The 25,548-nt window shown below is 36.6% G+C and overlaps 3 protein-coding genes across 12 annotated transcripts; all 3 read right to left on the bottom strand.

Annotated features, from left to right (window-relative positions):
* Positions 1–829: 829 nt before the first annotated feature.
* On the bottom strand, positions 830–7,262 carry LOC127790723 (S-adenosylmethionine synthase 2). Of its 3 annotated transcripts, none has more exons than XM_052320346.1 (2): positions 7,125–7,262; positions 830–2,033 (listed from the first exon to the last, which is right to left on the bottom strand). In XM_052320346.1, exon 2 carries the CDS (start codon positions 2,024–2,026, stop codon positions 854–856), a length of 1,173 nt encoding a protein of 390 aa, XP_052176306.1. In that variant the 5' UTR covers positions 2,027–2,033; positions 7,125–7,262; the 3' UTR covers positions 830–853. The 3 variants fall into 3 exon arrangements, with proteins under 3 accessions (XP_052176306.1, XP_052176304.1, XP_052176305.1); XM_052320344.1 differs by lacking the exon at positions 7,125–7,262 and adding an exon at positions 4,306–7,014; XM_052320345.1 differs by lacking the exon at positions 7,125–7,262 and adding an exon at positions 4,306–4,453 and having other exon boundaries at positions 830–2,028.
* Positions 7,209–9,867, bottom strand: LOC127790725 (uncharacterized). Its single transcript, XM_052320347.1, has 6 exons — positions 9,501–9,867; positions 8,221–8,318; positions 8,048–8,119; positions 7,822–7,946; positions 7,596–7,668; positions 7,209–7,365 (listed from the first exon to the last, which is right to left on the bottom strand). Exons 1-6 carry the CDS (start codon positions 9,799–9,801, stop codon positions 7,261–7,263), a joined length of 774 nt encoding a protein of 257 aa, XP_052176307.1. The 5' UTR covers positions 9,802–9,867; the 3' UTR covers positions 7,209–7,260.
* Positions 9,868–11,211: 1,344 nt separating this feature from the next.
* Positions 11,212–25,162, bottom strand: LOC127790212 (protein PTST homolog 3, chloroplastic). 8 transcript variants are annotated; one of them, XM_052319519.1, is made up of 13 exons: positions 24,830–25,162; positions 23,961–24,080; positions 22,694–22,848; positions 22,381–22,620; positions 20,288–20,465; positions 19,390–19,453; positions 19,256–19,306; positions 19,078–19,131; positions 15,496–15,615; positions 14,621–14,745; positions 13,113–13,164; positions 12,069–12,209; positions 11,212–11,553 (listed from the first exon to the last, which is right to left on the bottom strand). In XM_052319519.1, exons 1-12 carry the CDS (start codon positions 24,982–24,984, stop codon positions 12,111–12,113), a joined length of 1,413 nt encoding a protein of 470 aa, XP_052175479.1. In that variant the 5' UTR covers positions 24,985–25,162; the 3' UTR covers positions 11,212–11,553; positions 12,069–12,110. The 8 variants fall into 8 exon arrangements, 7 of the variants coding, with proteins under 7 accessions (XP_052175479.1, XP_052175477.1, XP_052175481.1 ...); XM_052319517.1 differs by having other exon boundaries at positions 12,149–12,209; XM_052319521.1 differs by having other exon boundaries at positions 12,149–12,209; positions 19,262–19,306.
* Positions 25,163–25,548: the final 386 nt, after the last annotated feature.

Raw genomic sequence — 25,548 nt, 5'->3', positions numbered from 1 at the left:
ACCAATCCCCCCCTAAGAATTTATTTTCCTTTATTTTAAGGAAAATATGACATTTTTGTACTTGGGGGAAAACAAATTCTATAAAAAAAAAGTTATCAATCAAACACCGAAAATTATAATTTATATTTTCTTTTTCATATTTTTCATACCAATCAAACGCACTCGGAAATGTTTTTCACTGTTCCTAAATTTGTTGAACCTCATCACATGCATGAATGAGGTGAAAGCTAAGTTTTATGTCGTTTGACATGAGAATCTATTAATACTAGACTTATTAATAGATTCAGTACCAACACGGTAGGATTCAGTACGAACCATTGCTTTTATTAACAGAATAGAAAAGAAGAAAATTAAAGTGGGAACGGATGACTCGTAATGGTGGATGGAAGAGTGGCCAAGTCTTTCTTTGTGTTCAATTGATTAATTGCATGCCATCAAGAGGAAATTGAAGCAATTCAATTAATTCGAATACCATAATATGAAGTTGAGATCGTCAACTTTAGTAAAATCAAATCAACATTGAAACTCAAAATCCCCAGCAATCATCAACAATAATATGAAGCTGGTGAAGAAACAATCTAACATGAATGCTGAAAATTAAACGGAAAACATTCGAGGGTCCTAATTCAATCTTCAACAATGGTCCCGCTCTAGCTTTTGGGTTGCTGTGCAGTGGATCATCGAAAGAATGGTAGTCAAACTTCAATATTTGATGCGCCTGATATCATATATGATGGTTCTTTATTCTTTCCCCAACCAGAATTATCTATGGCCATAGGGAATCCCATCTGCAGAAGAAAATTAAATAAAACGTACAGTTGCAGTGAATTAATGCGAGGGATGGATGACTCACTCAAGCTTTGGGCTTGAGGATCTTGACAGTCTCCCAAGTAAAATCTGGGTCGTCACGGCCGAAATGTCCATAAGCAGCAGTCTTCTGGAACCTGAAGTTGCCTCCTCGCTTGAGGTCAAGATTGATTGAAATCATTCCTGGCCTGAAGTCAAAGTTTTCCTTGATCAGAGCCAGTATGTCTTTGTCAGGAATCTTCCCCGTCTTGTAGGTATCAACAAACACAGACAATGGTTCTGGCACGCCAATTGCATATGAAACCTGCACGATGCAGCGGCGGGCAAGCCCTGAGGCCACCACGCTCTTGGCTGCTTGCCTAACAATATATGCACCACTCCTGTCCACCTTGGTAGGATCCTTCCCTGAGAAAGCACCACCACCATGAGCACCCCAACCACCATAGGTGTCGATGATAATCTTCCTGCCAGTAAGTCCTGCATCCCCGTGCGGTCCTCCAATGACAAATCGACCCGATGGGTTGAGGTGGAAAATGGTATTGTCGTCTAGATATTTGGCGGGGATGACAGGTTTAATTACATGCTCTTTCAAATCCTTGGCAATCTGCTCTTTTGTGACAGTTTCGTCATGTTGAGTTGAGATAAGAACAGTGTGAACCCTGACAGGGACCATGGCTCCACCTTCATTCCGATACTCTACAGTCACCTGGGTCTTACCGTCAGGCCTTAGCCAGGGGCAAGTCTTGTTCTTCCTCACCTCAGTCAGCTTGGCGCCAAGCTGAGTCGCAAGGACATGAGTTAGAGGCATAAGTTCAGGTGTTTCATCAGTGGCATAGCCAAACATGTGTCCCTGGTCACCCGCTCCAATTTCCTCGGGCTTCTTGGTTAGATGACCATGAACTCCCTGAGCAATGTCAGGGCTCTGTTGTTCAATGTTCACAAGAACCTTGCAGTGATCAGCATCAAGGCCCACATCAGGTGATGTGAACCCAATGCCTCTGCATGTATCTCTAACTATCTTCTCATAATCTACATTAGCCTTAGTTGTGATCTCGCCAAAGACCATGACCATGTTAGTTTTTGTGCAGGTCTCACAAGCAACCTTGCTGTCTGGATCTTGTTCCAGGCAAGCATCCAGGATGGCATCCGAGACTTGGTCACAGAGCTTGTCAGGGTGGCCCTCATTGACAGATTCTGAGGTGAAAAGGAAGGAATCCATATCTAGACTGACACAGAAAATTAAATATGTGTGAATTTTTCATTACTAGAGATGAAATATGGTAATTTGAAGAATGTATACAACAAGATCAGCAAGGATCATGTAAACATAATGTAAAAGAAAAAGAGAAATGAAAAGTTGTGGAAAAAAGTTCCTAGCCTATTGAGTGACTGCACTTTTCTCTATGAACATTTCCTCCTAATTCAAGAGAGCCAAAAATTACTTAAAAATGCACTTGATTCAACAACTTCTAAATATTCTGGAAGATTTTCAGGGTATTATTATCTTTCAATGTTGCCGTGGTTCCCCTGTCTTCGAAGCTGTGAGAAATCATATAGCATACTCTTTGCTCCAGAAAGGCTGCTGGCATCTATGCAGCAGCACCTTACTTTTTTCATATTTGTCTACAAAAGCCTTACGCCCACCACTCCCCCCTCAAAAAAATAAAAAGAAAAGAAAAAGAAAAAAATGAGGAACTTTGATAGGTAACGCAAAATAAGGCAGTTCATGATAGTAGAACATCCCTCCTAAGTTCCATTTTTGTTTAATCTCATTTGCTCTACCCTTGTTAGTATCCTATTCTTTTCCTGATAAGCAACCTTGTGAGTAGCCTTAGATGGCTTTCTTTGAGTTAAACAGACCAGAATTTCAACTTTTTGTTACGTAGAACAAATTTAGTTGCAAACAAATACACTATCCTAAAATGAATTTATCTCATCCTACATTTGTGTAATCTAAAAAGAGAAACAATACAAGAATTCATCACTCTTCACTAACATGACAAGAATATGATGAATGCAAAAAGGTAATAGCCCAAGAATGCAGTAGAAAATTTTCATATGACGTTCTTTTATCATCTCAAAATGCTATGATTAATCACCGGTAAAAAGTTTTTGTAAATTTTTTCTCTGCATTTAGTTCTTTTCTAGTAATTTCCTTCAAGAGATTATTTTTATTTTTTTTGTTAGATCATTTTTCAAGAGATTGTTTCACCACTTTTATGTCATTATCAGACTTTTAGTCAAAATGCTACAATTGTATCATATACCAAAATTTTCATAAATCCTGCAAAATTTATTGCTCAAGAAAAATTTATGTTTGCAACAATTTGGTTCAAGAAATTGAAGTGCGACTTAACATTAATTAGCAAACCGCAAGTATTACATCACATTCTCTATTTAACAAGCTTAAAACTAGCACTTAAACTTAGTATTAGCACAATCCTCAATTCTCTATTGCTATCTTCTATTTCTTTCAAATAAATAAAAGAAGTCTACAAAGCAAATAGAAAAAAATAAGCTATTTAGAACAAGACAAATCCTAGCTTTGACACTTAAATTATTTGAAGAAAAAGCTTTTGGTTGAAATATTAGATGATCTGTGAAATAAACTATTCTTTTTCCAATTTCTCATCAAGCAGCCGTTATTTCAATGGATTTAAGTAACCACACATATTGAACATTTCTGATACGCTTGCCAACATGCAACTTCTAAATGCTGCCAGAAAAATCATTTTTCCTTTCTTTTTGATAACCTTTTCCTTCGCCAGGAGTTATGAGAACCAAACAGATAATTAAGACCTTCAACATAAATGCCTAGCCAAAATAAAATTAACCTTCTCCATCATCAATCTTGTGCCAACATTAAGAAAATGAGATTAAAACTAGAATGCAGATTTAGAATTCCATGAGAAACCGGATTCAGGCACTACCAATCTTGCACCAACTTATGCTGAAGAACACTGAAAGAGGTAGGCATGCCTTTCACTTATACAGATACAACAGGAATAGATCTAGCCTAACCATGTTGCAACAGAAAAAGAAGAAAGGAATCATGACCACATTGGGCCTGTAGAAACACGGGCGCAAGATCTGAGACCATACATGCCTACGTAGTCAATATCTGAATAAGCCAATCTCTTTTATTTTCCTTTGTGTGACCATTCAACTTTATGCTAACAGAATCTTTTCTGATATCTGATCTCTATCATATAACTAGGATAATCTTGTAATCTATTTCTTTGAATATTCACACTCCACGACATTGTCACATCCAAAGTAGGGCCAAGAGATTGTATAACTAAGGAAAACACGAGACATTTTTTTATAAAACCGGATTCTGATTGAAGAACTGGATCTGGAAAGCAAATGAACGAAGAATTCAAGAACCAACACAAGAACAAACAAGTGAAGATTAACCGGATATGAATGTAATCGAAGAATGGAAGTCGCTTGATCTACGCAGGAAGTAAACAGATCTAGATTAAACACAAACCGTACCTGCGGATCAGAAAGCGAAGCCGGGAAGCAAAAGATGAGATATCTGCGAGCGAGCGAGAGAGAGAGAGAGAGAGAGGTGAGATCTGTAATTGGGAATGCGGGGGAACATAGATATAGGCCGATATGAGGGCGAGATCGTCGTCTGACTCGCTCTCTAGTCTTATTCTCTCTCTCTCTCTCTCCCTCTCTCTCCGTGCAACGACCTGTGGGACCCACTCGGCAACCCAATGGTTCTTGCGGCGACCATTCTCGACCTTCAAAATGTAATGTACGGTCCACCGACTCCACCCCATCATGTTTTCTGATTGGTAATCGGACGGCTGATATTAAATCCAAGAAAGCTGTTTTGTCCTTATTTTCATTTATCACCCTGCAAAGGACTGCATTGCCCTTGGCAGTTTCTTAACCAACTTTCCCGCAAACCCAACAGTTTTTTATATTTTTTAATAATGGCATTTCAATCATAGTTATAAATATCATTTTAGGCAAAAAGACATAAATATATCCTCAAAACTTTACTCAAACAGTCATTTAGCCCCCCTTCAACTTTGGATTGAAGCTATCATGCCTCTCAATTTTTAAATTTAAAATAAACACACATCTCACTTTTTAATTTCATTCCAAGCATCAACATCAAATTTGTGTGAAATTAGTGCGTGAAACCACGCGCGTATAAGGAGAATGATAGGTGAACAATAGCTTTCAACGATGCACCCCTGCTGGTGAAAAACGAGAAAGACAACCGCCCATACCATAGGACCGTCGTTGCCATCGCCAATCCCGATTGACACCTACGTCGGCCACCAGCACAAGGAAAGCGAGCGATCAACCGACCACTTGCCTCCCACGTTGTCGGCCAAATCTGCGCGCCCACGCCAGCACTGTTGCTATCCCCGACCCCCCCCCACCCAAATCAACATCGTTGCTAGCCACTAGCATAAGAAAGATGAGTGAGCTACCAACCGCTCGCCTTCCAAGCTGCTAACGACCACTGACAAAGAGTGAGAGAGAGGCAACAACTGCCGACAAAGATGAGAGCGAGAGCGAAGGCAATTTGCAGAGAGGCAATGACCACCAATGTTGTGGATGGCAACTTCACGATCAATTTGCAAAAAGAGTTGTTTGAAAGAGAATGATTTGCAAAGGGGGTTGGTTTTTGTGTGTATCTCACACACGACCAATTATAAAATCAGGTGTGTATTTGTTCTAAATTCAAGAATTGAGGGGTATGATATGTTCAATCTAAAGTTTAAGAGACCAAATGACTTTTTGAACAAAGTTTGAGGGCATTTTTATGCTTTTTGCCTATCATTTTATATTAATTGGTATTGGTGATGTTATCATTGTTATTGACTTTGAAATAATGGGATTGGGATGCACTCTATCTCTTGTACTAGAAAGACAAGTGGCTTTTATTATTATCATGTCATAAGCAAAAATTTATAAAAAAAAATCAAAAAAAGCCTAAAATAAATCAATTAGGCTTAAACAAGAAAACAATGGCCTATGGAAAAACATGGTCTGTCTCTAGAAACAGAGGCAGCTTGGAGACCAATAAGTCCCCCAAAAACCCTCTAGGTGACAAAAGGAAGAGAGGCTCAGGATCTCCCAACCTCTCAACAACAAGGTAATGACGAGTCAAGAGACACACTGTCTCTTAACCTCTCGACAACTACACGACAAGAAACCCACAGTCTCCCAATTGCCCGATAACTGAAGACTGGTCTCCCAAGGATTTATGACGGGAGATTATTTCTATCCCCCGAATGCAGTAAAATGCCAGACAAATTTTTTTGTAAACGGGAGAGTCTCACATAACTCATAAACTGAATAACTCTAGTATTCAAAAATTCCTCCAAAGGTTCTACGAAAGAATAAACATCATCTAAAAAAATATTAATCCTAATAAGACCTCAAAATATTGGGATAAACATTATCAATAAAAATTTTAATTCTACTAAATTCTAAAATATTAAGATAAATATTATCTGTAAAAATCTTAATTCTAGATATTTAAGATTGTTCTACACTTCTATATATATAAATAGCCCCTCATTATAGAAAGTACATCTTTAATACTAATATTAATACAGACTTCAAGTTTTTATCATTTTCAATGTTTGACTTAAATATTAAAGTTTTTGCGCTAAAACGTCCATGTGTCCTTTGACAATTCTCTTTCTTAGAGACTCAGATAGCTTAACGATGATATTTTAATTCAATAAATTTATTGTTGTGTTCAAGCGGTAACAATTATAATATATGTTTTAATTTCATAGAAATTCATATGTTATGTAAAATATAATATTATATTTATTTATTTGTTATATCATTAGTTGTATACTTTAACTTCGTGTATAATCTACATGTTGATTTTGAATGCATTGTTATATTGTTATTTTGAATTATTTGTTCATGAGATATTTTTGACAATAATGATAATTATGTGTAAGTGAGATATTGATCAACACGTCTACAAAAGAGCCGAGATCTGTTGTCCCTTGTTCGTCGTCCCTTCCTTGTCCAGCCACTAAAAATCAGCCACATCATCCATTATCAAATAGAAATTTTTGTAAAAAAATTATAAAATCAAACCAAAAAATTATAAATGACATATGTGTTGATTATATATATATATTATAATTTGATTTTATAATTTTTTGATTTGATTTTATAATTTTTTGCAAAAATTACTATTTGATAATGGGTGATGTGACTGATTTTTAGTAGCTGGACAGGGAAGGGACAGCCAACAGGGACAGCAGATCTCGGCTCTCTACAAAATGACGTGTTTGTTGATCCGTGTGAGACTTGTTTACCCTGTTGTTCAACAATATCTGTTGCCAGGCGATGCATTGTGTAACTATAGAGCTGAATTGGGCAGCTGAAGAATGAATGCACAGTGATCAAAACAAGAATTTTCCAGGAAAAGCTGAGAAATGGAGATCAGGAACACTAGTAGCTGAGTCCGAGTTGAAGTCCAAGAGCGGCGTGGACAAGAAAGAGTGTCATGATCCCACTGCCCAATATCCCATGCACATTACGCAAACCTGGATTTCCCTGCATCAGACCAAAATTTAAAAGATGAAGAACACACGTAATGAGCAAGTCCATAACAAATATGATCAACACCACCACTTCAAGCCTTAAAGAGGGTCGGTTGCAGGAATTCTAGCTTGCCAATGTCCAGAATTCATGATCAGACGTGAATTCGCCAATGTTTACAACAAACATGATCAGATATTTGTTTTCCTTCACTGGGGTTGAACTGTAAGCTTAATGTTTTTTACCTCAAATAGTGCTGGCAATATTGTCTGTATGGCCAGTAGAGCAAGGCCAATGGAACCTGTAACAGCATGAGGGCTGCAAGCAGAAGATTAAAATTTTGGATGTTCAAAACAAGAACTGTTTGTTTTGGCAACTAAACTTGATTCAAGAACAGAATTAATTGAAAGAACTCGAACCCAGAAAAATATGGCGAGGAACTGATTTCAACTTAATAGCATGGACAAGTACCTCTCAAAGATGGGTTTATCGGAAGTCAATAGTGATGTTATTCCACCAGTAGCCCCCAGAGCAAAGAAGAAAAACATTCCGGCTAAAAGCTTTGGATGCAAATCTTTTGCCTTTGCTCTCTCCTCCTGGATCAAGACAAAACAATCTAGTAAAGTATCAAAACCAGAAATGCCTGAAAGCACACAGAATTCATGTCATTTAACTTATTTAAGATTAGATTTCTTACCACATCATCAGAAAATCGTATTCTGAAGCCAAGATAAGTTCCATAACCACCCATGGCAAAAAGTACCACAGCCTGTAACATTACAAGATGCCGTTCAAGTATTTCCATGGGGAGATCATTAGATGTTAGAAAAGGCAAAAGAAACAGAGTCAGAAACAAAGAGGAAGCTTTACCATGTTGCCGGGGTGACCCCAGTGAACAAGCCAGTCTGGGAGATTCCATGATTTTACAAGCTCAACAAAGGGACCAAACACAGACCTCACCGTTCCGGCTGATAGTCATAAGATTCACATTATTATGACTTATAAAGGAAGAGAAGAAGCAAAAAAGAGATGAATTTATGGAAAATCCAGATCAGGAGTTCATATATTGGGAGGTCAATCCATGTCATTAGAGCTGAAGAAATGGATAAGAAGTAAAATGTCTTTCATTTCAAACCTTAGTCCATTGTCAAAACTGCTATATAGTATATACAGGTGTCAGTTCTAGCACTTGAAGCCACACTACTGATAAGTGTGCATGTTGGAACTAAAACTAGGAGCAATCTTCAACAGATCATTTTGAAACCCACAAATGCAAACGTGTCCAGTTCCACTCTGGCTCGAATTGTGTCATTGTCAACGATGATATTAATCACACACCAAAACCTAGTTTGCATCTTAAATCTCAACCAGAGACAACTTTCTCCAGGTACTGCATAGTTTGTCTGAAAACAACCCAAGATGCGGTTTTATGAAAAACTTCATCCTTTCCATACCACGAAAGGTCAGGGGACTAGAAGTCTAGAGCCACATAAACTCATTTATTGCAGACAAACTCCACAAAAGAATCACAAGAAATCCTTGAATAGGCGTTAATGTAACATGGTACCTCCCTATAAAATGCTGCACGAAAGGGGACTGTCTTTCTTACAAGGGAATCTAGATATTACGCGTTAATGTCTTCTTTCAGCATAAAAAATGTCAACAAACCACAGCCCAAAATTGGAATTATTCAGAAACTGCACATTCTTTAGGGTTGAATCCTTGAATAGGCCTAAAGGTGGAAATATTGGCCATTCTTGTCATCTCCTAGATAATTTGCAACTTGAGTTTCATTTTCAATTGAACTGCATTCATAGTTGGAGTTATTAGAGGACTTCATTGCTATAGGTGGGATAGAGGCTATTCAATTTCATTAACTAGTGAGGATGATAATGTAAAAAAGCCAAGAAATCTGGGAATTTGCCAAAAAAAACCTTGCAATTCACAAGGTATAGAAAGTTGGGTTTTTCAATCCCACCTCAGGGTTGGCTCAATTTTTGCCAAAGATGCACTCACTCAGAAACAGTCACCAAATGGATTCGAGATAAAGAACTTCAAACAAAACCATGAATACCATCTTGCGTTTGTAGCAAAAGAAAAATGAAATTACCCATAAGATTAACGTAGGAGAATGTGATGAATCAGATTACCTCTAGGAAGAACAGCCGCACAAATCAAAGGCAAAGGACTGAAGGAGTACAAGACAGTCTCACTGGCCCCAACGTCATCTTCTTCTTCTTCGTCTTGAGCTGAATCAACGGCTTGGCAATGCCGGTTCCTGGTGGAAAAAGAGGGGAGGAAAATATCTCTTCTCTTAGTTGGAAGAGCCAATTCGCTAGGAAAGAGGATAGAATGGATTTGTGGGGAAGCAAGGGAAGAAGAGGGTGGAAGAAGAGAGGAAGGAGAGTTGAAGCCGAAAGCAGCAGAGATGTTCACATTCGCCATAGCCATTTTTTCAAATGGAAGGAAATGGGTAAAGACTGGCTCATGATGGGTTCTGATTTATGAAGCAGAAGATGGATAGAGTTGGGGGAAGTAGGAAAGGCAAGGAAAGGGACACGCCCATTCCTCAAAACATACAAACCAAACCTTTCCACGTGGTTTCAACACGCCCGCCACCTTCACGGGCCTCGCTAGGACCTTGGGACCCGACACAGCACGCCTAGGCCAAGTTAATGGGTTAGTTAGGATGGGTTGGGCCAAGGACCTTGGGGTCCTGGTCATAGCCTGACATAGCCTGCCAAGGCTAAGTCAACGGACTAAGATAGGCCGACCCCAAGTCAACATGGTACAGTTGAACCCACGTAAGAGAAGTTGTCTCGTTATTTGTATGTAATACTCTCTTTGCTTATTTGCAATCATACTTCTACTTTCACAACTCTTTAACACTCGAACTTTTCAAATCACAAAAAAATAATTTTACATTTACCGTGAAGATTGCCTCTTATGGCCGTTTGGTATCGGAGAAGTTTTTAAATTTTTAAAATTTATAATTCTTGAAAATATTCTTGAAAATTTTTTATTTTCAGGATTTATAGCAATTCTATGTTTGGATAGATTTAAACATTCTCAGGAATGTTGAATATTTTTTTTCTGAGAATCTTACATTTTTTTGTTTGGTTTAAATGTAACATTCTTAGGAATTCATGTTCTTTTTTCAAAATTATTCTTATTTAATTTTTTATTTAAAAATGATAAATTTCTTCTATTATATAAAATATTGGGACCACAATAACTTTAGAAAATAAAAAAAATGTTATTTTTTTACACATTATGTATATATATGCATGTATATATATATTTATATAATTTATGTATGTACGAATATCTACTTTAATATATATAATATTTTATAATAAATAATATAAATATATTATAATATATTTTTATATTTAATATAAATATATTACATATATATATAATATGTTTGTATAGGATTAAAAAAAATAAGGGATATTTTAGTCTTTTTATTTGTTAAAAACATTCCCAAGTTCATGAAAAACTTGAATTCTCAACCCCCCTCATGGAAATCTTTTTGTGAAAAAATTGCTTAAAAATCATTTTCGAAAATTCTATTTCTCATTATTCTTTTTATAAAAAAGTTGTTCCAAATATGGGAATACAGATTCCCAACATTCCCAAAAATTTTAAAATTTCTCTTGTACCAAACACCCTCTTGTTGTGTACCAAAAACAAGGATTTGGAAGCTGCCCCAGTCTAAGCAAAGGATGTAATCAATCTCTGTGCTTGCTTGTACAAACCCATCCCAAAATAACAACAAACGATGAACATTATTAACTTCAAAAGCTTCTCAGACAACCAAAATGGTCAAAATACTTAGTAAGAGAACCACTGCTAATATTCTATTTCCAGTGAATAGTCAAAACTTTCTAATCTTTGAAATATTAAGCTAAGAAATTAAGTTCACCTGGTACATACATTACACCCAGCAATCGCGTGCTGGCATGAACTGGTTTGTAATCTATAATGCTAAGCTAGCCTTGAAAGTATTAGAAGAAAAAGAAAATGATTAATACTATACAAAAATGCCGACCATGGGCTTCAACCGCGCGCTTTTCTCAATGGAAGAGCAGCAGCATGAAGGCCAAAGCTTCATCATCTTGAATGTCTGATATATCCAGTGCTCCAGCTCCGATTTATTTCAGAATAGTATGGATCGGCGGACTGACCACTGTTGTTTTCCTGCATAATTGACAAGAAGTCGATACATGAGATGAATGGTTAAACAACAACAGTGAATATGGTGGTATGCCTATCGCAAGTTAAAATATTGAAATTGGATAATCCTCTGCTTCTTTAAACCCGCTAATGAACAATCCTCAGTGGGTGTGTATATGTTGATGACTCTCTGTCATCAACAAGAAGTAAAATCATGAATGAAATTTTACCGCTGTTGACACAAAATTAGAAACTTCAGTTATCTATTTATGACACTATTTTGACTCTTGCAGCACTCGTGGCCTAGAAAAAGGGGCGGATTTTATGTTTTGTCTCTTCGTTCTGATGACAAAAACATATTAACATCACTATTTTGGACTGGTAGTGCTCTTTAACTTGTGTGAAAGTTATAGCTTAAGGCATTCCAAAACCTGCGGCTTGTGATTGAGGCACCTCTGATCCTATGTACTTAGAGACCAATATCACAAATACTTGAATGAGGATTCACACCATTGCATAATAACATAAGTAACTAGTACCTTGGTGGCATTTAATCAAAAAGGATGTGACCCGTAACCATATTATCTTCCAACATTGAGAATGTTGTTTTGTATGGTACCTCTAGTGACAGACTCCTTTTGAGGATCAATCCTCCACTGGCCATCAACAATAAATTTTATCTGAAATAAAATATGTAAATATTAGAAAAGTATAATTGAATGACTGGTGCAAAAGGCTTGAATAGAAAATGCCTACAATCACCCCCCCCCCCCCCCCCCCCCCCCCCGCCCCACCTTTTTCCAAACATAGCAACAGACCCATCCTTGAGCCCAATACTAGCAACCATCCCCAAGTCACAGATAACCTGGAAGCCCATGCCTGATGACCAGTGAGAACCTAAGAAACGCAAGTGCACAAATGATGCAAGAGTTCACATGATTGAACGGTCTGTTAGGTTCTTTACCCACTCCAGCAATAAAATTTTGTACAATGACAATGATTGTTTGTAAATGAAACAATTACTAAACCTCTCACATGATAGGTAGTAGACCAGAAACTAACTCTGCAGACATTAGCGCTTTCCAAAATATACCTTTCTATGAGTGGTAGGAACAAAATTTACAGAGACTACCTGCCCCATTTTGACAAACTTTTTAACATAAGAAATACTAGGAAAACCAAAGCCTCTCCAGTTCTATATATGTTTACATGTATTTATTATTGTTACTACTGTTTTGCAGTTCATTTTACATCTATGGCATCCATTCCAGAAGTTGTAAGACACACTACACTGGATTTAGAGGACCAGCTCAATAATGTCTGTTAACCTTTCACAAGCTGAAAACTTTGCCTACTAAACCCAGCACAGACTGCTTTAGAACCACATTGACAGCTTCTCTGACGAGAGAACCAAGTTGGTTGGTTTGAGGTTATCCTAGTACACTGGAAGGAGAATTTCATAGAGGGTAGAAGATCTTCTATTACTCTGGTTGAAGATTTGCACAGAGTTGAATGAACTTATGTTCGATGGTATGGGCCTATTCATTATTGTAGCATAAGTAGGTGGTGGCAGAATTCTACACCTCATATTTTCCAGGATAAAGCCATAATGTTGCCGTCCAAAGTCTGGAATTCCTGTCAAAACATGTTATCAAAGTAAGTACATTGGAACACTAACTTACATATACAAGTAACACCATAAACTCAAAATGAATGCATGAAGGAAGTGGTAAAAATCTCAATGGAAGTGCTAAAAGAAAAAGACTATTACAACAACAACAATAAACAAGCCTCAATGCCACTAGTGGGGTTGGCTACATGAATTCCAGACCTCTCTAGCCAAAAGAGAAAGACTACTGACTGGAATACAAAAAAATGGTTAAACTTGCATGGTTTAGACGTCTTAATTGACTTTGAGATGCAGGCAGAAGACTCATAAGGCTGTCTATAATGGGCCCAGCATTTGGCATCCGACCCAAAAGTGCTCAGCCTGTTTCTGAATCACTCAGTGATACTATCATGTGGTTCAGGACACTGCATGCAACCCTGACCGATGCACCAGGAATTGGGTAGGGGAGCCTATTACAGAGCACATGTTGATCGTACATCAAATGTGTACTTGGTGATCTTAGACTCTATAAAGAAGGGTAGACAGCACCACCAAACAACAATTACTTTTGGATCGGTCGACAAGGGCCCCACCTATGACAATTATCATCATTCAAAAAACCAAGCCAATTACCAGAGACAAGTTTTTTTATCAGTTTATGTCATTTTTGGCATTGTTGCATTGTGTTGTGGTGTGAAAGCAGTATTAACAACACTAGCAAATGAGTGTGGTATTGTACTTATTAATATTAAGAGAAAATAGCAAATGCTTAGTTAATATTTTAATGCTGTGTTATAGACATGCAAAATGACTAAAGCCAATAGTATATTAAATAAATATTTTATAAAAATATTTGATATTAAATATTTTTAATATTTTAAGCAATATTACCATCAAAGGTAGCCTACTAGTAGGTGATAGTATAGGTGGGCCTCAAGTCACGAGTTCAAGACTTGTGAACCTCAGTTGCTCCCCCACTATATAGGTCTCCACTGGTATAATCTCAGCAAAAAAATAATAATAATATTATGAAATTATAAACTCAAAGTGCTTGTCAAATAACCAAACAAAATAGTACAAAAAGATGCCATGTATTAAACAGGAAGAAAAGTTTTTATTTTTAAACTGGACACAAAAAGAAAATTTAGTAATTCATACTCATATTTATTCTCAAAACATATCTCACTTCTCATCAAATTAAATGCAGTAGTATAAAATGATGTTAATGACCTTTTGTATTACATGTAAATATGTTTAAAGTAAAGGGTAAAATTGTCTACTTTTTTTAAAATAGTGGGTCCCATTATAAGTTCTTGTGCTTTTAATAAATGGAAGGATAAAGTCCAACACTAAAACCAAAGACATGCCTGATCAAGATATTTACTAAAGTCTTTTCTTAATACAAAATAAGAACTACAGAGATGTCAACTATTGCATGTAAAGGAAAACACTAAGGATAGGTCTACCCATAGAAAAAATAACCTTGATCCAATAGGGTCCAAGATACTTGATGACAGCTGTGGATCCATTGTTATACGATGTTGCCAACCATTGAAGCTACCAGCCACCTCTACAGTTTCACCTTCACCCTCGTAATGAATCTGAACCTAATAAAATTCATAGAATTTCATAAAGTCAATTGAAGCTGTCAATCTCACAGAAAGTCTGGACATAACACCAGCAATGTTTGAGTATGCATTGGTGATAGAAACCTAAAATAAATGTATAGGTAGCACAACCACATTAAGCCACCAGCCTCTCCTGTCTGCCATGGATTGGGCAGCGCAAAGGTCAAAATAGTAACTTGCAAGTCTTTGTTACTATCAACAGTCAAATCAATTAGCTACTACTGAGATGAACATAATAATATCAATTAGAGCTACTCTCATCAGTTAGAACAGCTTCAAGTTGTAGCAGAAGTTGTAATCAAGATTTTACAGTTATGTTACTCAGGTACCTATCAGTTTTGACTTCAAAAATTAATTGGTGGAAGAACAAATGGGAAAATCAGAAAATGTAAAAAATGAAGTACCTGGGATCTTATTTGATAAAAAGTAGGCCTCGGCATTGCTTTCTAGGACTCTTAAACCAACCAACATGCTTATCATTGCTCTTACCTCTTTGAAACGAAGATAAATATCAAGCAAGTAGGTCTCTTTGATGTGTTCAAACATATTTAAGTACAGCTCCCTCAATTAAAAGGAGTAACACTGGGTAATACCAAAAGAAATAAAAGTTGAAACCAAGTCGATCCAGTAAACATATATGAAAAACAACCTAATTATTGACTGGATGCCAGGGCAATTACAGATAATAAAAGCAGGAAAAGTTGCAAACTCGCAGAGTTCGGGTGGTACCTCCTCCAATCCAGAAAGACTTTCTTCCACAGCCTGCAATTCAGCATCCTTCTCCAAAATAAGCTTCTTAGCTTTGCTGATCTCTGTTTCTGCCTTGGTTTGCACAACAGACAAAGCAAGCTGGAAAGAACAACAGAAACAAAATATATGAATCAATCTTTCCAACAAGCACAAAAATGCACTCTATCAAGTTGTGAAACTCAACGGTAAATTTAAGTGGAATTAGTCAAAATCTGGAAGGGAATCACTCTGCTGAGCACAAATTATACCTTACAGAAATATCAGAGAGCTGTTTCTTTTACTTGGCAAAAAAAATAAAAAAGGAAATACCATAGAGCTATACAGACTGAGCAGTGTTGAAATATCATAAAATTTTGAAAAGGAAATAACAGGAGTGTAGAAGTCATAGAGCTGAAACAATCAAATTATCTGTACCACATCTGACATCATTCAAGTGGGCGTGCATACCATTGTCACCAGTGCAAGAACAGGAAGTTCCATGTAGTGCAGCAATCCTCCTTGACATGGCACCTAAGACTGCACGTTGTTGTATAAATCTCTTATCTTCCGCTCAAACATCATAAGGCAGACTCATAAGCTGATTCTAGAATTCACTATCCCTTCCTCAAAGCCCTCCATGAAAGAGACTGCCTCAACTTGGAGAAAGCACCTACTGTTTGGTCTATGACCAGAGCCAATCTCTTCAGAAACCCCCCTTGGTCTGGATCTCCTAAGTAACTCTCCTTTGTCTAGATCATCTCTAGGAAACTACTAACTCACTTTAATTATTATACCTCACACCCACGGTCACAGGAATAACCCAAAGGCAATCCCTATACTCAGTTGCCCAAAGACTTGCAGATTAGAGACTTGAACCAAGAATTTTTCCAAGGCACTCAGTCCCCCTTTGCAGTCAGTAGTAGAATGGGGCCACAGCCCTTGGGACAATCAGTGAAAGAAAGGCACTACAAGATAAAAGATACCCTTTTCCCTTCAAATCCACTGAGAAAACGGAAAGAAAAGAGCAACAAAGGTCTTGAGCCAGCATAAGACGGGGTCATTCTGAGCATTGGCTGCATGAACTACCTTTTACATCTCATCTATCTACCAAAGAAAGTGTGCAGCCTATTCCCTATGAACTCTACCTCACATCAGCCAAGTGCACTTATAACTCCACATTTAGAACAATCTTCTTTCTACTTCTCCTGAACCTTCAGCCCGTAATCCAGCCCTTGAATAACACATCTTGCCTTAAGCCTGGTAACTTTTCCACCTCTCTCTTGATTGCATTGGTTCTTCCCATTTCATCCTCTCAAAGAGGTTCCCAAGCATCTTGGTGCATGTCATACTTCCTAAATTACCCTAACATCCCTTTTGATTGAAACATCCCTAACCCAATCACACATTAAGTTGTATGCACAGTACATGTCAAGACATTGAAATACCACCATTATAGATCATTCACTCTTCAGCACAGTGGAAACAGATGTATAAGTTTGGGTAAATCACACCAAATGTCACAAAACTTTGGCATTCTTTTCAATTTGGTCACTAAACTTCAATTTCTTGCAAAGTGATAACAAAACTTTAAAATGTTTTGCAATGTGGTCACTAAAATGATTTTTTGATGGTTTTTAACTGAAATTGCTGACGTGGCGATGATGTGGCGCTGACGTGGAGATGATGTGGCCATTGCCACGTCAGCAATTTTGGTGAGAAATTATCCAAAAATCACTTTAATGACCATATTGCAAAATATTTTAAAGTTTTGTTATCACTTTGCAAGGAATTGAAGTTTAATGACCAAATTGAAAAGGACACCAAAGTTTTGTGACCTTTGGTATGATTTACCTTATAAGTTTCCATGGAAGTTTTGCATTAGTCAAATCAAAATAAAGTTCTATTCATGCTTAAATGTGAAACTTCATTACTCATTTTACCAGAAATATTAGCAATATGACAAAACCTATTGAAATAAACTTCTATTGGCATATGAGAACAATAAGACATCTCTATTTGTGCATCACATAACAGGTCTTATTATCTCCATTGTTAGCTTCTCAAGAAAATTGAGTGTCAAACTTTTTAGTCTAGATGTGATTGTGCATTTACCCATACATCTGTGTGTTTTCTACAATAACGATCAAAAGAGAACTTAGACATTCATGTGTTCCTTAATGGTCATTACTAGTGACTGATGGCAAATAAATTGCTAGGCTTAGTCCCAGTGAATTCTAATTCTGGGAACCCTTTAGGTGTAGAATATTTGGGTCTCCAGTCTTTCATCCAAGCCTGTGCCAAGGAATGAAATTGTTGAACAAGCTTAACAGCAGGCATTGAAGTGCTTTTTGCTCGATCCTGAGAAAGCAATGTCCCAGAGATGTAAAAATCTTCCAGCAAGCTTTGTCTTCTCACTGCATTCTTGCAGTTGCAATATCCTTGACCCTTATTTTTAAAATGACATGTTAGTCATCCTTCTTCCTACAAATACACAGTAACCAGAGGTGATTCAAACAATTTGAAGGGTTCCATAAATCGTAAGGTAATGGTAATGCTGCTTTTTTTTTTTTTTTTTTTGGGTGGTTGGAAGGTCAGGTTCGAGTAGTTGAAACAGCCTCTTTGTAAAGCAAACATAAAGTTGTGAACAATAACTACCCTCCCCTGACCCTTACAAAGCAGGGAGCCTTGTGCGTTAGGGACGCACAGAGAAGGGGTCTGCACTTGATCCCGAGGCTACAATCTCCTAGAGATGTCAAAATGTTCTGTCATGTCCTTCGGAGCAATAGAGGGGCAATATTGTAATAGGGATATAATAGTTGTTAGGATTTCAATAGTACCACATGGGTGCAGGGGCTGAGGCCAAACGATTGTATTGCACAAGGGAGCAAGGGCTGTGAGGCTATAAATAAGCCACTATTGTAGAAGGGTAATCATGTTTGAATTGTTGAATGAATTCTCTCATTTCCCTCTCTTGAATTCTCTCAATCTCCCTCCAATTTCCCTCTAATCTCGCTCTCAATTTCCCTTTCTCTCAGTTCTCCCCAATCTCCCTCTCTATTCTGTTCTTCCCTAATTTCCTCCCATTTCTTCCCTCTCTATTCTGGTCTTCCCTAATTTCCTCCCATTTCTTCCGATCTAACTCCCCCAATTCCTTCCAATTACCTTTTAAACCTGTCATGAACGGCTCATGACATCTTCTAGTAGGCTTTGTGACTTCTTCAGATCAGTTTGGAATAACTCATTCACTTTGTTTTTTCAAGTCCCCTCATATTAAGCTATCAAATAAAACAATATACTTTGTTGCAATCTATATGTAAGTTTGAATTCTAAAATACAAGCAATCCTCCCTATCTTAAATCAAAATTAATCCTACTCAAAAACCAATAACATCTTCATATAGAGGCAAAATAGGCAACGCCACTGGCATGATAAGTATTAAAATCCATTTTTATTATGAAATAGTTTTTAAATTTCAAATGGGTGCTCAGTTTTGTAATACACCAGCAGAAAGATATAAACAGAGTGAACTTTGCATGGAAGGAGGCCAAGTATTATAGCAATCTTTGATAATGGCTCAATTACCTTTTCCTTCTCAATCTGTTCCTTCAACTGAGACAATTCCAGCTCCTTCTGATGCTAAGCACATCAATTGACAATATATTCAAACATCTAGTGGTTAAAATGATAAACAAATTACAGATTTTTGTACATAATCAGCAGTTCAAGTTGTGTTGGGCACAAATATTACAAAGATTAGTACCAGTACCAACTCGAGATGATTGACTTCAATCTGATTCTCTCTTTTACTCGTCTGTCTTACAAAAGGCAATAGATTTAAATCTCAATAAAAGCCAATGAAATATTGTTATTAAAAGTATGGTATGCTGTAGTAACCTCAACATCCAATTGCTCATCACAACCAGCAGACAGAGGTCCTTCACTTGAAGATTGATCATTTCTGCAGGTAATTCAGAACAAAGTGTGAAGGAATGCTTTTTTAATACAGAAATTGGCAGAAGAATCAAGTGGTGTGATCCTTTTGCTTGGGATTGACATGTGGAAGGAAGTGAAGAACACAGCAAGAGTGAATAAATGGAACAAACTGAGAATCTAATATCTACATTCTCACTGCCATATTGGTTGACAGGTGGAGGAAAACCTAGTTTTAGAAGCATCTATTACATAAAAAGCATGCTATCAATTCAACCATAACTCAATATGTCCTTGTGGAGAAACACGCAAATAGTCTGTTACTTGAAAAGCTGATTGTAAAATATTGGAAAATTGGAGATCAAAGCATGCTTAAAATAAAAGCTGCTCTTTACTTAACAAGTGAAATGCTGCTAAACTATAAATCCTAAGCCTTCACTTTGAGTATGTAACATGGGTCTTTACCCAAAGTTGCTGACTGAACTTTTAAGTTTTAGAGACCAAGTAAGTTACAAACTTTCCATTATATGGAACTGTCATAACAAATTTGTCTCTTTCAGACCATGGCATTCTCGCCAAACTACAAAACTCACGTCACTAATAAATCTGATACATGATAAGTCTCAAACATACAACCTTGGTTTGTGTCCACACCATAGTAGTCCTAAGTCATATTTCAAGTTACCAGTAACACCACATGCCTTCACCTAAAAGAGCTAACCATAATTAACTTTTGAATTTTTGTAGACTAGCAATGTGGAATTAGATTATAACAAATTATCAAAATATCTAAAATCTACAACCAAGGAGAGAAAAAGCAAAGACAAATTCTGATTTATGAGCAAATGCTCAAAGCACTAACCTTGGAGCATTGCTTTCTGATTCAGCAAGTACAACTTGCATAGTTGGCAATACACTTTCATTTAATATCACACCATTATGGCTTTGATTAAGCACCAATTCAGAGTGCTCTTTACCCAGGGAACATGATTCTTTAGTTGCATCTTCAAGCTCAAAAAAATCCTTGTCATCACCTGCATCTTGTGGTCACATGGATAAAGTAAAGAAACGCATCTCTTTAGTAAATCAAACTCAGCTTGATATATAAAATAAACATTATTTTAAGATTTTCAAAATGATTCTTGATTCCTGTAATATTATACTAATAAATAACATTATTTGCAAATGCTACAATTAGGACCCGTAGGTCAAAATTCTTAAAAAAATAATAATAATTAAATTTTAGCTTTTTTTATTTTTGATTATTATGTTGTATCCTAATGTCTTACTCTGCCTGGGTGTTAAAAATTCATACTTCTTTTTAAATTCATGCAATAAATTATATATTTTATACTTTTATTAAGAAAATTTTGAATAAATTCATTAGCATAAATTTGGCAATCCTTTGGCCCGCTCCTAGCCAAATTTCTGGCTTCATCCCTGATTTGATACATCATTGTAATTTAGAATCACCAATTAACATCTACTATTCATAAAAATGCCAAAAATATAAGCATCCTCAATTTTCTACTATCAATTAACCCAACTCAAACAAAGTGATTGTCTTTGGGCAAACCATTCGGTGCATACACATCCATAAGTCATCATCAATGTACATGCCACATGGCACATGAGTGTCTGCTTTGCAGTTGGGGAGACTTCTTCAAGGCATGGAAATTGAAAATGAACTCTAGGGGAAGATTTTTCTTGGAGTAGAGAGACCAAGAGCAGAGACAGGGTGATCTACCAACTACAAAGCACTTTCATGACAAACAGGCATCTGCATATTCAAAGGAGAGGTAGGACTAAGCCACTACCCACATTGTCCTAGGCCCAATGCCACTTCAAAGCTCATATAAAGGGTTAACTGTCTCCTGATAACAAGTAGCACTACCTTATATGTGTGGCAAATAGAAAGTTAGTTCATATACTCACAGACCTCAACCATATTCCAACTCCGGTGTAGTTGGAGACCACAATTACAAGGGCCCTAGCATTTAGCAGTACTTTATTGTTGTCATTACCAAGCTGATTATGAACAGTCTGGAGATATGCAGCAGACTTTATAACACTCCAAGTATGTCCACTTCAAATGTGCTACTACCAACTGTAAGAAGGCAATGATTTGGCTCACATATTAGAACTATTCTAAGTTCCACTTTTTTGCATAAGCAAATGATTTACATCTAAAGAGCAGACACCACTGTTCAAATTTAACCTGCTGTGTGTAACTGCAGCGGAAGTCCAAAGATCAGCGAGTACAAGATTCCAGTCATAGTAATAGGAGAATTTAATTCTCGGTATGGTTATCAAATAATTCAGCTTTGACTGCACAAATCGGCACTTTAAAGTGACACTGCTACCTGCAGTCTCATAATAATTTTTTCACATTGTAGAACATGCACACTGTCAAAAAGGGAAACAATATGGTGCACCCATTTTTTGAAGCTCTGTCCAAAATCCACAACCACCCCCCCCCCCCCCAAAACAAAAGAAAAAAAGAATAAATTATCTTTTTCAGGAAATTGTCTAAGATTTTTTTTCCCACGCACACTCAGTTGGGGGGGGGAGGGGGGGGGGGGGGGGGGGTTGTTGTTGATGTACAGAAAAGTAACAAATTGATTAATGGGTTAGCAGGCAAGAGTTGGGAAGGAGAAACTAGGTCCATATTATAACTCCCCTGCTACATGTTTTGGGGAAACTCCCTATGGTAACCGTGTCCCTTTTTCATCCTTTGCAGTTCCTGATGTGCAAAATGGGTCCATACTCCTCTCTGTTAATAGAAGAATGGATATGACATGTGCTAAAGCTCCTTCTATCAGCAAATCCAAAGAACACTAAATCTTGCCTTTCAAGAGATCATTTAGTATTTTAGCAGCAGAACACACCTAGGCTATAAAGATATTTCTCAGATTTGTCAAGAAGTAAATGCAAAATTGATCATTGTCAATTCACCTTCAATCGCATCTAACTCTCCATCTTGGATAAACTTAGCCACCTTCTCCTGCAATGATAAATTGGAGGAAGATTCTGTATTCGTGCAACTTTCGCTCTCAGAAATCAAAGCATGATTGATATTTGCTCCATCTGCACTATTTAAATGGTTTTGTTTGACAGGAACTTCACTAGTCAGGAGCATTTCAGCAGCCATATCTTCCACATTCTCATCCTGACCTTTTGTGGAATATAAGGTTACTATAAAACTTTGTATGAGAAATGATCTCAAACTAAGAATCCACAGAAAGAAAATTGAGAAACAAATGTTTACCGGTTGATTCCAATTTATGTTCACCACTTATATCCTTTTTATCAATTAAGCCTTCCTCTGCATCAGACCCCTGCCTACCAGACTCTGTTGAGGCTACAAGAAGCTCCTTCATAAATTTATATCCCCTTCGTCTGACAATGTTTGCAAGGTCCTGCCTGAAAAATTTTCCACTAAAAGATAAATACGTAAATTGAACTTCAAAGATTTTTCTATATTAGAAAATTACATAAAAAAAATTTGACACCAACCCTAACTTGGTTCAGATAAGGTGCTGTCAATAATGACGACATAAAAAAATTGTAAAGTAATGTCTCCACAGCACTCCAACAAAAAATACCATTTTCTCTAGTTTTTAATGATCACATTGATGTAAAATAATTATTATTCAAATCAATAATTAAGGGAAAAATGAACTATTGCTGGAGAACCTTCACATAAGAGAAAATGAAGTCAATAACTTCACTTCGTTTATAGTTGCAAATCATTATACAATGTTCAGCACTTCAACTATTTAAAAATAAATAAATAAGCAAGGCCATCAACACTATGGAAAGGTATCTAAGAATTACAATTACAATAATGTTCAACCACCAAGTGATCAGCTAACATGTTTAACAACCCTCCCCATAAAAAAGAAGGAAAAGAACAGAAAAGGAGTAAAGAGATAGGAGCTTATCACTTTTGGAAGCTGTGGAAATAATAGGGGAAGTAAAACAAAACAAAAAAAGAGAAAAATAAACCTTTTTAAATTTCTACCTTCTGGAACCAAATACTCATGCAATTCTATTGCATGATACATGTATTTAATAATGGTTGAATTCACTATACTTATCCTAGCAAAGGTGTCTTTGTGTATGTTATTTGTAAAAACTCATAGGTAGGATATAAATTATAAGGGCCTTTCAACATATATGGCCACAGATAAAAATGATAGGCAAACTAAAATTTATGTGGCCAACCCCACCACTGGGGATTAAATATATAATTTTGAATCACAAGAAGGATATCTATTTACGTCCAAACCAAGGGAGAAAGTGTAACCAAGCAAAATTTTTCCATCTCTAAAGGCCCCAAACTACAGTCAGTGGACTCAGTACCAAGTTTAGCTTAACCCAATATTCTCAAAACTTAACTTTAGACCTCCTATAATATTCTGTTATTTAACATAATTAATCTACTACCCCAATAACTAACACATTTTATCACAAGATAATGAGATAACAGAAATTTCATTAAGACCATCAAATACAAAAATCGCATCAAAAACCTTCCATGCTGGGATAGCTCCTTCACAGAGGGAACATGCCCCTCCGGAAGCCCAACAACACGTAGGAATTCCTGGATATCCGTGCAGAGATCTGCATCGTTCCTCACCTTCCTACTGGCCCTGTGAAACCACAAAAGTATTAATTTAAAAATAAAAAAGAAGCAAACTTTGAGCAGTACATGCATATAATCATATACGCGCGAAGGAGCTATCCCAGGATTCTCTAACATATAAATGTTCAGATTTCCAACTTCAGTAAGACAAGAAGAACAAAGTGCAACAATTCATGTACGGATACTAGCCATATACACACAACCCATATGACCAGTGAACTACGGAAAAGGAAATGGGACTCTAATGCATAAAAGTACACATTTACATTTACGAAAAAGTTGGCAACTCCAGAGAGAAAACCATATACATTCAACATTTCTTACACGTGCATATACTCATATACACACAAGCCCGTGTCAGTGAAGGAAAAGAATCGGGGTTTCTAACATATAAAAAGACACATCTACATCATACCACCAATATCTAGCTTCAGTAAAACAAGCAAGAAGCAAAATTTCAACAATTTCATACTCATGCAAACATAACCCGTGCGAGTGACAGACAAGAACCAGGGATTCTAACAATAAATGTACTGTATACACATTCATACACCAAAAATTCCCAACTTTGCACTTATAGATTCAAGAACTCACATAAATATACTGATATACACGACCTTAAGCGAGTTTGGAACTAAAAAAAGGTAGAAACTGACATGTACCAACATTTTCCAACTTCAGCAAGACAAACAAGAACCAAACTTTCAACAATTCATATACAAATGCGCACAAATCATAAGAGCGTTGGAAATTAACCTGGGTTTCCTGATTGAAGAAGCAGAAATTGTGGGTAGCCGGCGACGGTGGAGAAGGGCGTGATCTGCGGTGACGGATGGAAGAGGGAGAGCACAGAGTTTATGGGAAGAGAGATAAGAAAAGGCAGGGAAGCGAGACAGTGGCAGTGCCGACATGAGAAAGGCTTCGCAGCATTGAGAGGTTGTATCTGGTTTGAAAAAGGCGATTGGGTTCTTCGAGAAAGAATCGAAATGGCTCCAAATGGATGCGATTCTTCAAGAGGATTTCGCGAGTTCCAGCATCGGGGAGTGTTCCGTACTGGTAGATACACAAAAACTAAAACCACAAAAATGGTAATAATTGAAGATGATTGGCCCCGTGTGTGTTTATCTATGCTATTCTTTGTTAAATTTTTATTTAAATAAATTTATTTTTTTCAGATAAATTTATTTTAATCTTTATAAATAAAAAAAAATAACACATACAACCATTATACATTTTAAAAGATTTAATAAAAATCTTAAAATACTCACAATTTTATCTTAACCATTATATATCTTAATCTAAAAATCATTAAAATCTTATATTTGATATAATATTATTTTATTTATTTTAATAAACGATATCTAAATGTACATATTTTTTATTTTGTCACGAATTTATTCTATCTCTAACCTTTTTTTGGATGAAAACTTGTTTCCCAATTAAAAATTCGTTCTCGATATTTTTTTTAATATTAC

Source organism: Diospyros lotus, chromosome 14, assembly GCF_014633365.1.
Source record: "Diospyros lotus cultivar Yz01 chromosome 14, ASM1463336v1, whole genome shotgun sequence".
In the NCBI taxonomy this organism is placed as follows: domain Eukaryota; kingdom Viridiplantae; phylum Streptophyta; class Magnoliopsida; order Ericales; family Ebenaceae; genus Diospyros; species Diospyros lotus.
The sequence above is the reverse complement of the archived record's forward strand: the minus strand, read 5'-3'. Positions and strand labels throughout refer to the sequence as shown.

What these genes read in the sequence shown, in the direction of transcription:
- LOC127790723 (XM_052320344.1), bottom strand. Translation starts at nt 4,601, where the DNA reads ATGATGGGGTGGAGTCGGTGGACCGTACATTACATTTTGAAGGTCGAG. An exon ending in CTTCGCTTTCTGATCCGCAG is followed by an intron (nt 2,034 to 4,305) that starts GTACGGTTTGTG and finishes TTTCTGTGTCAG; the next exon opens with TCTAGATATGGATTCCTTCC.
- LOC127790212 (XM_052319517.1), bottom strand. Translation starts at nt 24,984, where the DNA reads ATGTCGGCACTGCCACTGTCTCGCTTCCCTGCCTTTTCTTATCTCTCT. An exon ending in ATGAGCAATTGGATGTTGAG is followed by an intron (nt 19,307 to 19,389) that starts GTTACTACAGCA and finishes TTTGTAAGACAG; the next exon opens with ACGAGTAAAAGAGAGAATCA. An exon ending in AAAGGAGTCTGTCACTAGAG is followed by an intron (nt 11,554 to 12,148) that starts GTACCATACAAA and finishes TCAATTATGCAG; the next exon opens with GAAAACAACAGTGGTCAGTC.
- LOC127790725 (XM_052320347.1), bottom strand. Translation starts at nt 9,801, where the DNA reads ATGGCTATGGCGAATGTGAACATCTCTGCTGCTTTCGGCTTCAACTCT. An exon ending in GGGGTCACCCCGGCAACATG is followed by an intron (nt 8,120 to 8,220) that starts GTAAAGCTTCCT and finishes GTAATGTTACAG; the next exon opens with GCTGTGGTACTTTTTGCCAT. An exon ending in TATTGCCAGCACTATTTGAG is followed by an intron (nt 7,366 to 7,595) that starts GTAAAAAACATT and finishes GGTCTGATGCAG; the next exon opens with GGAAATCCAGGTTTGCGTAA.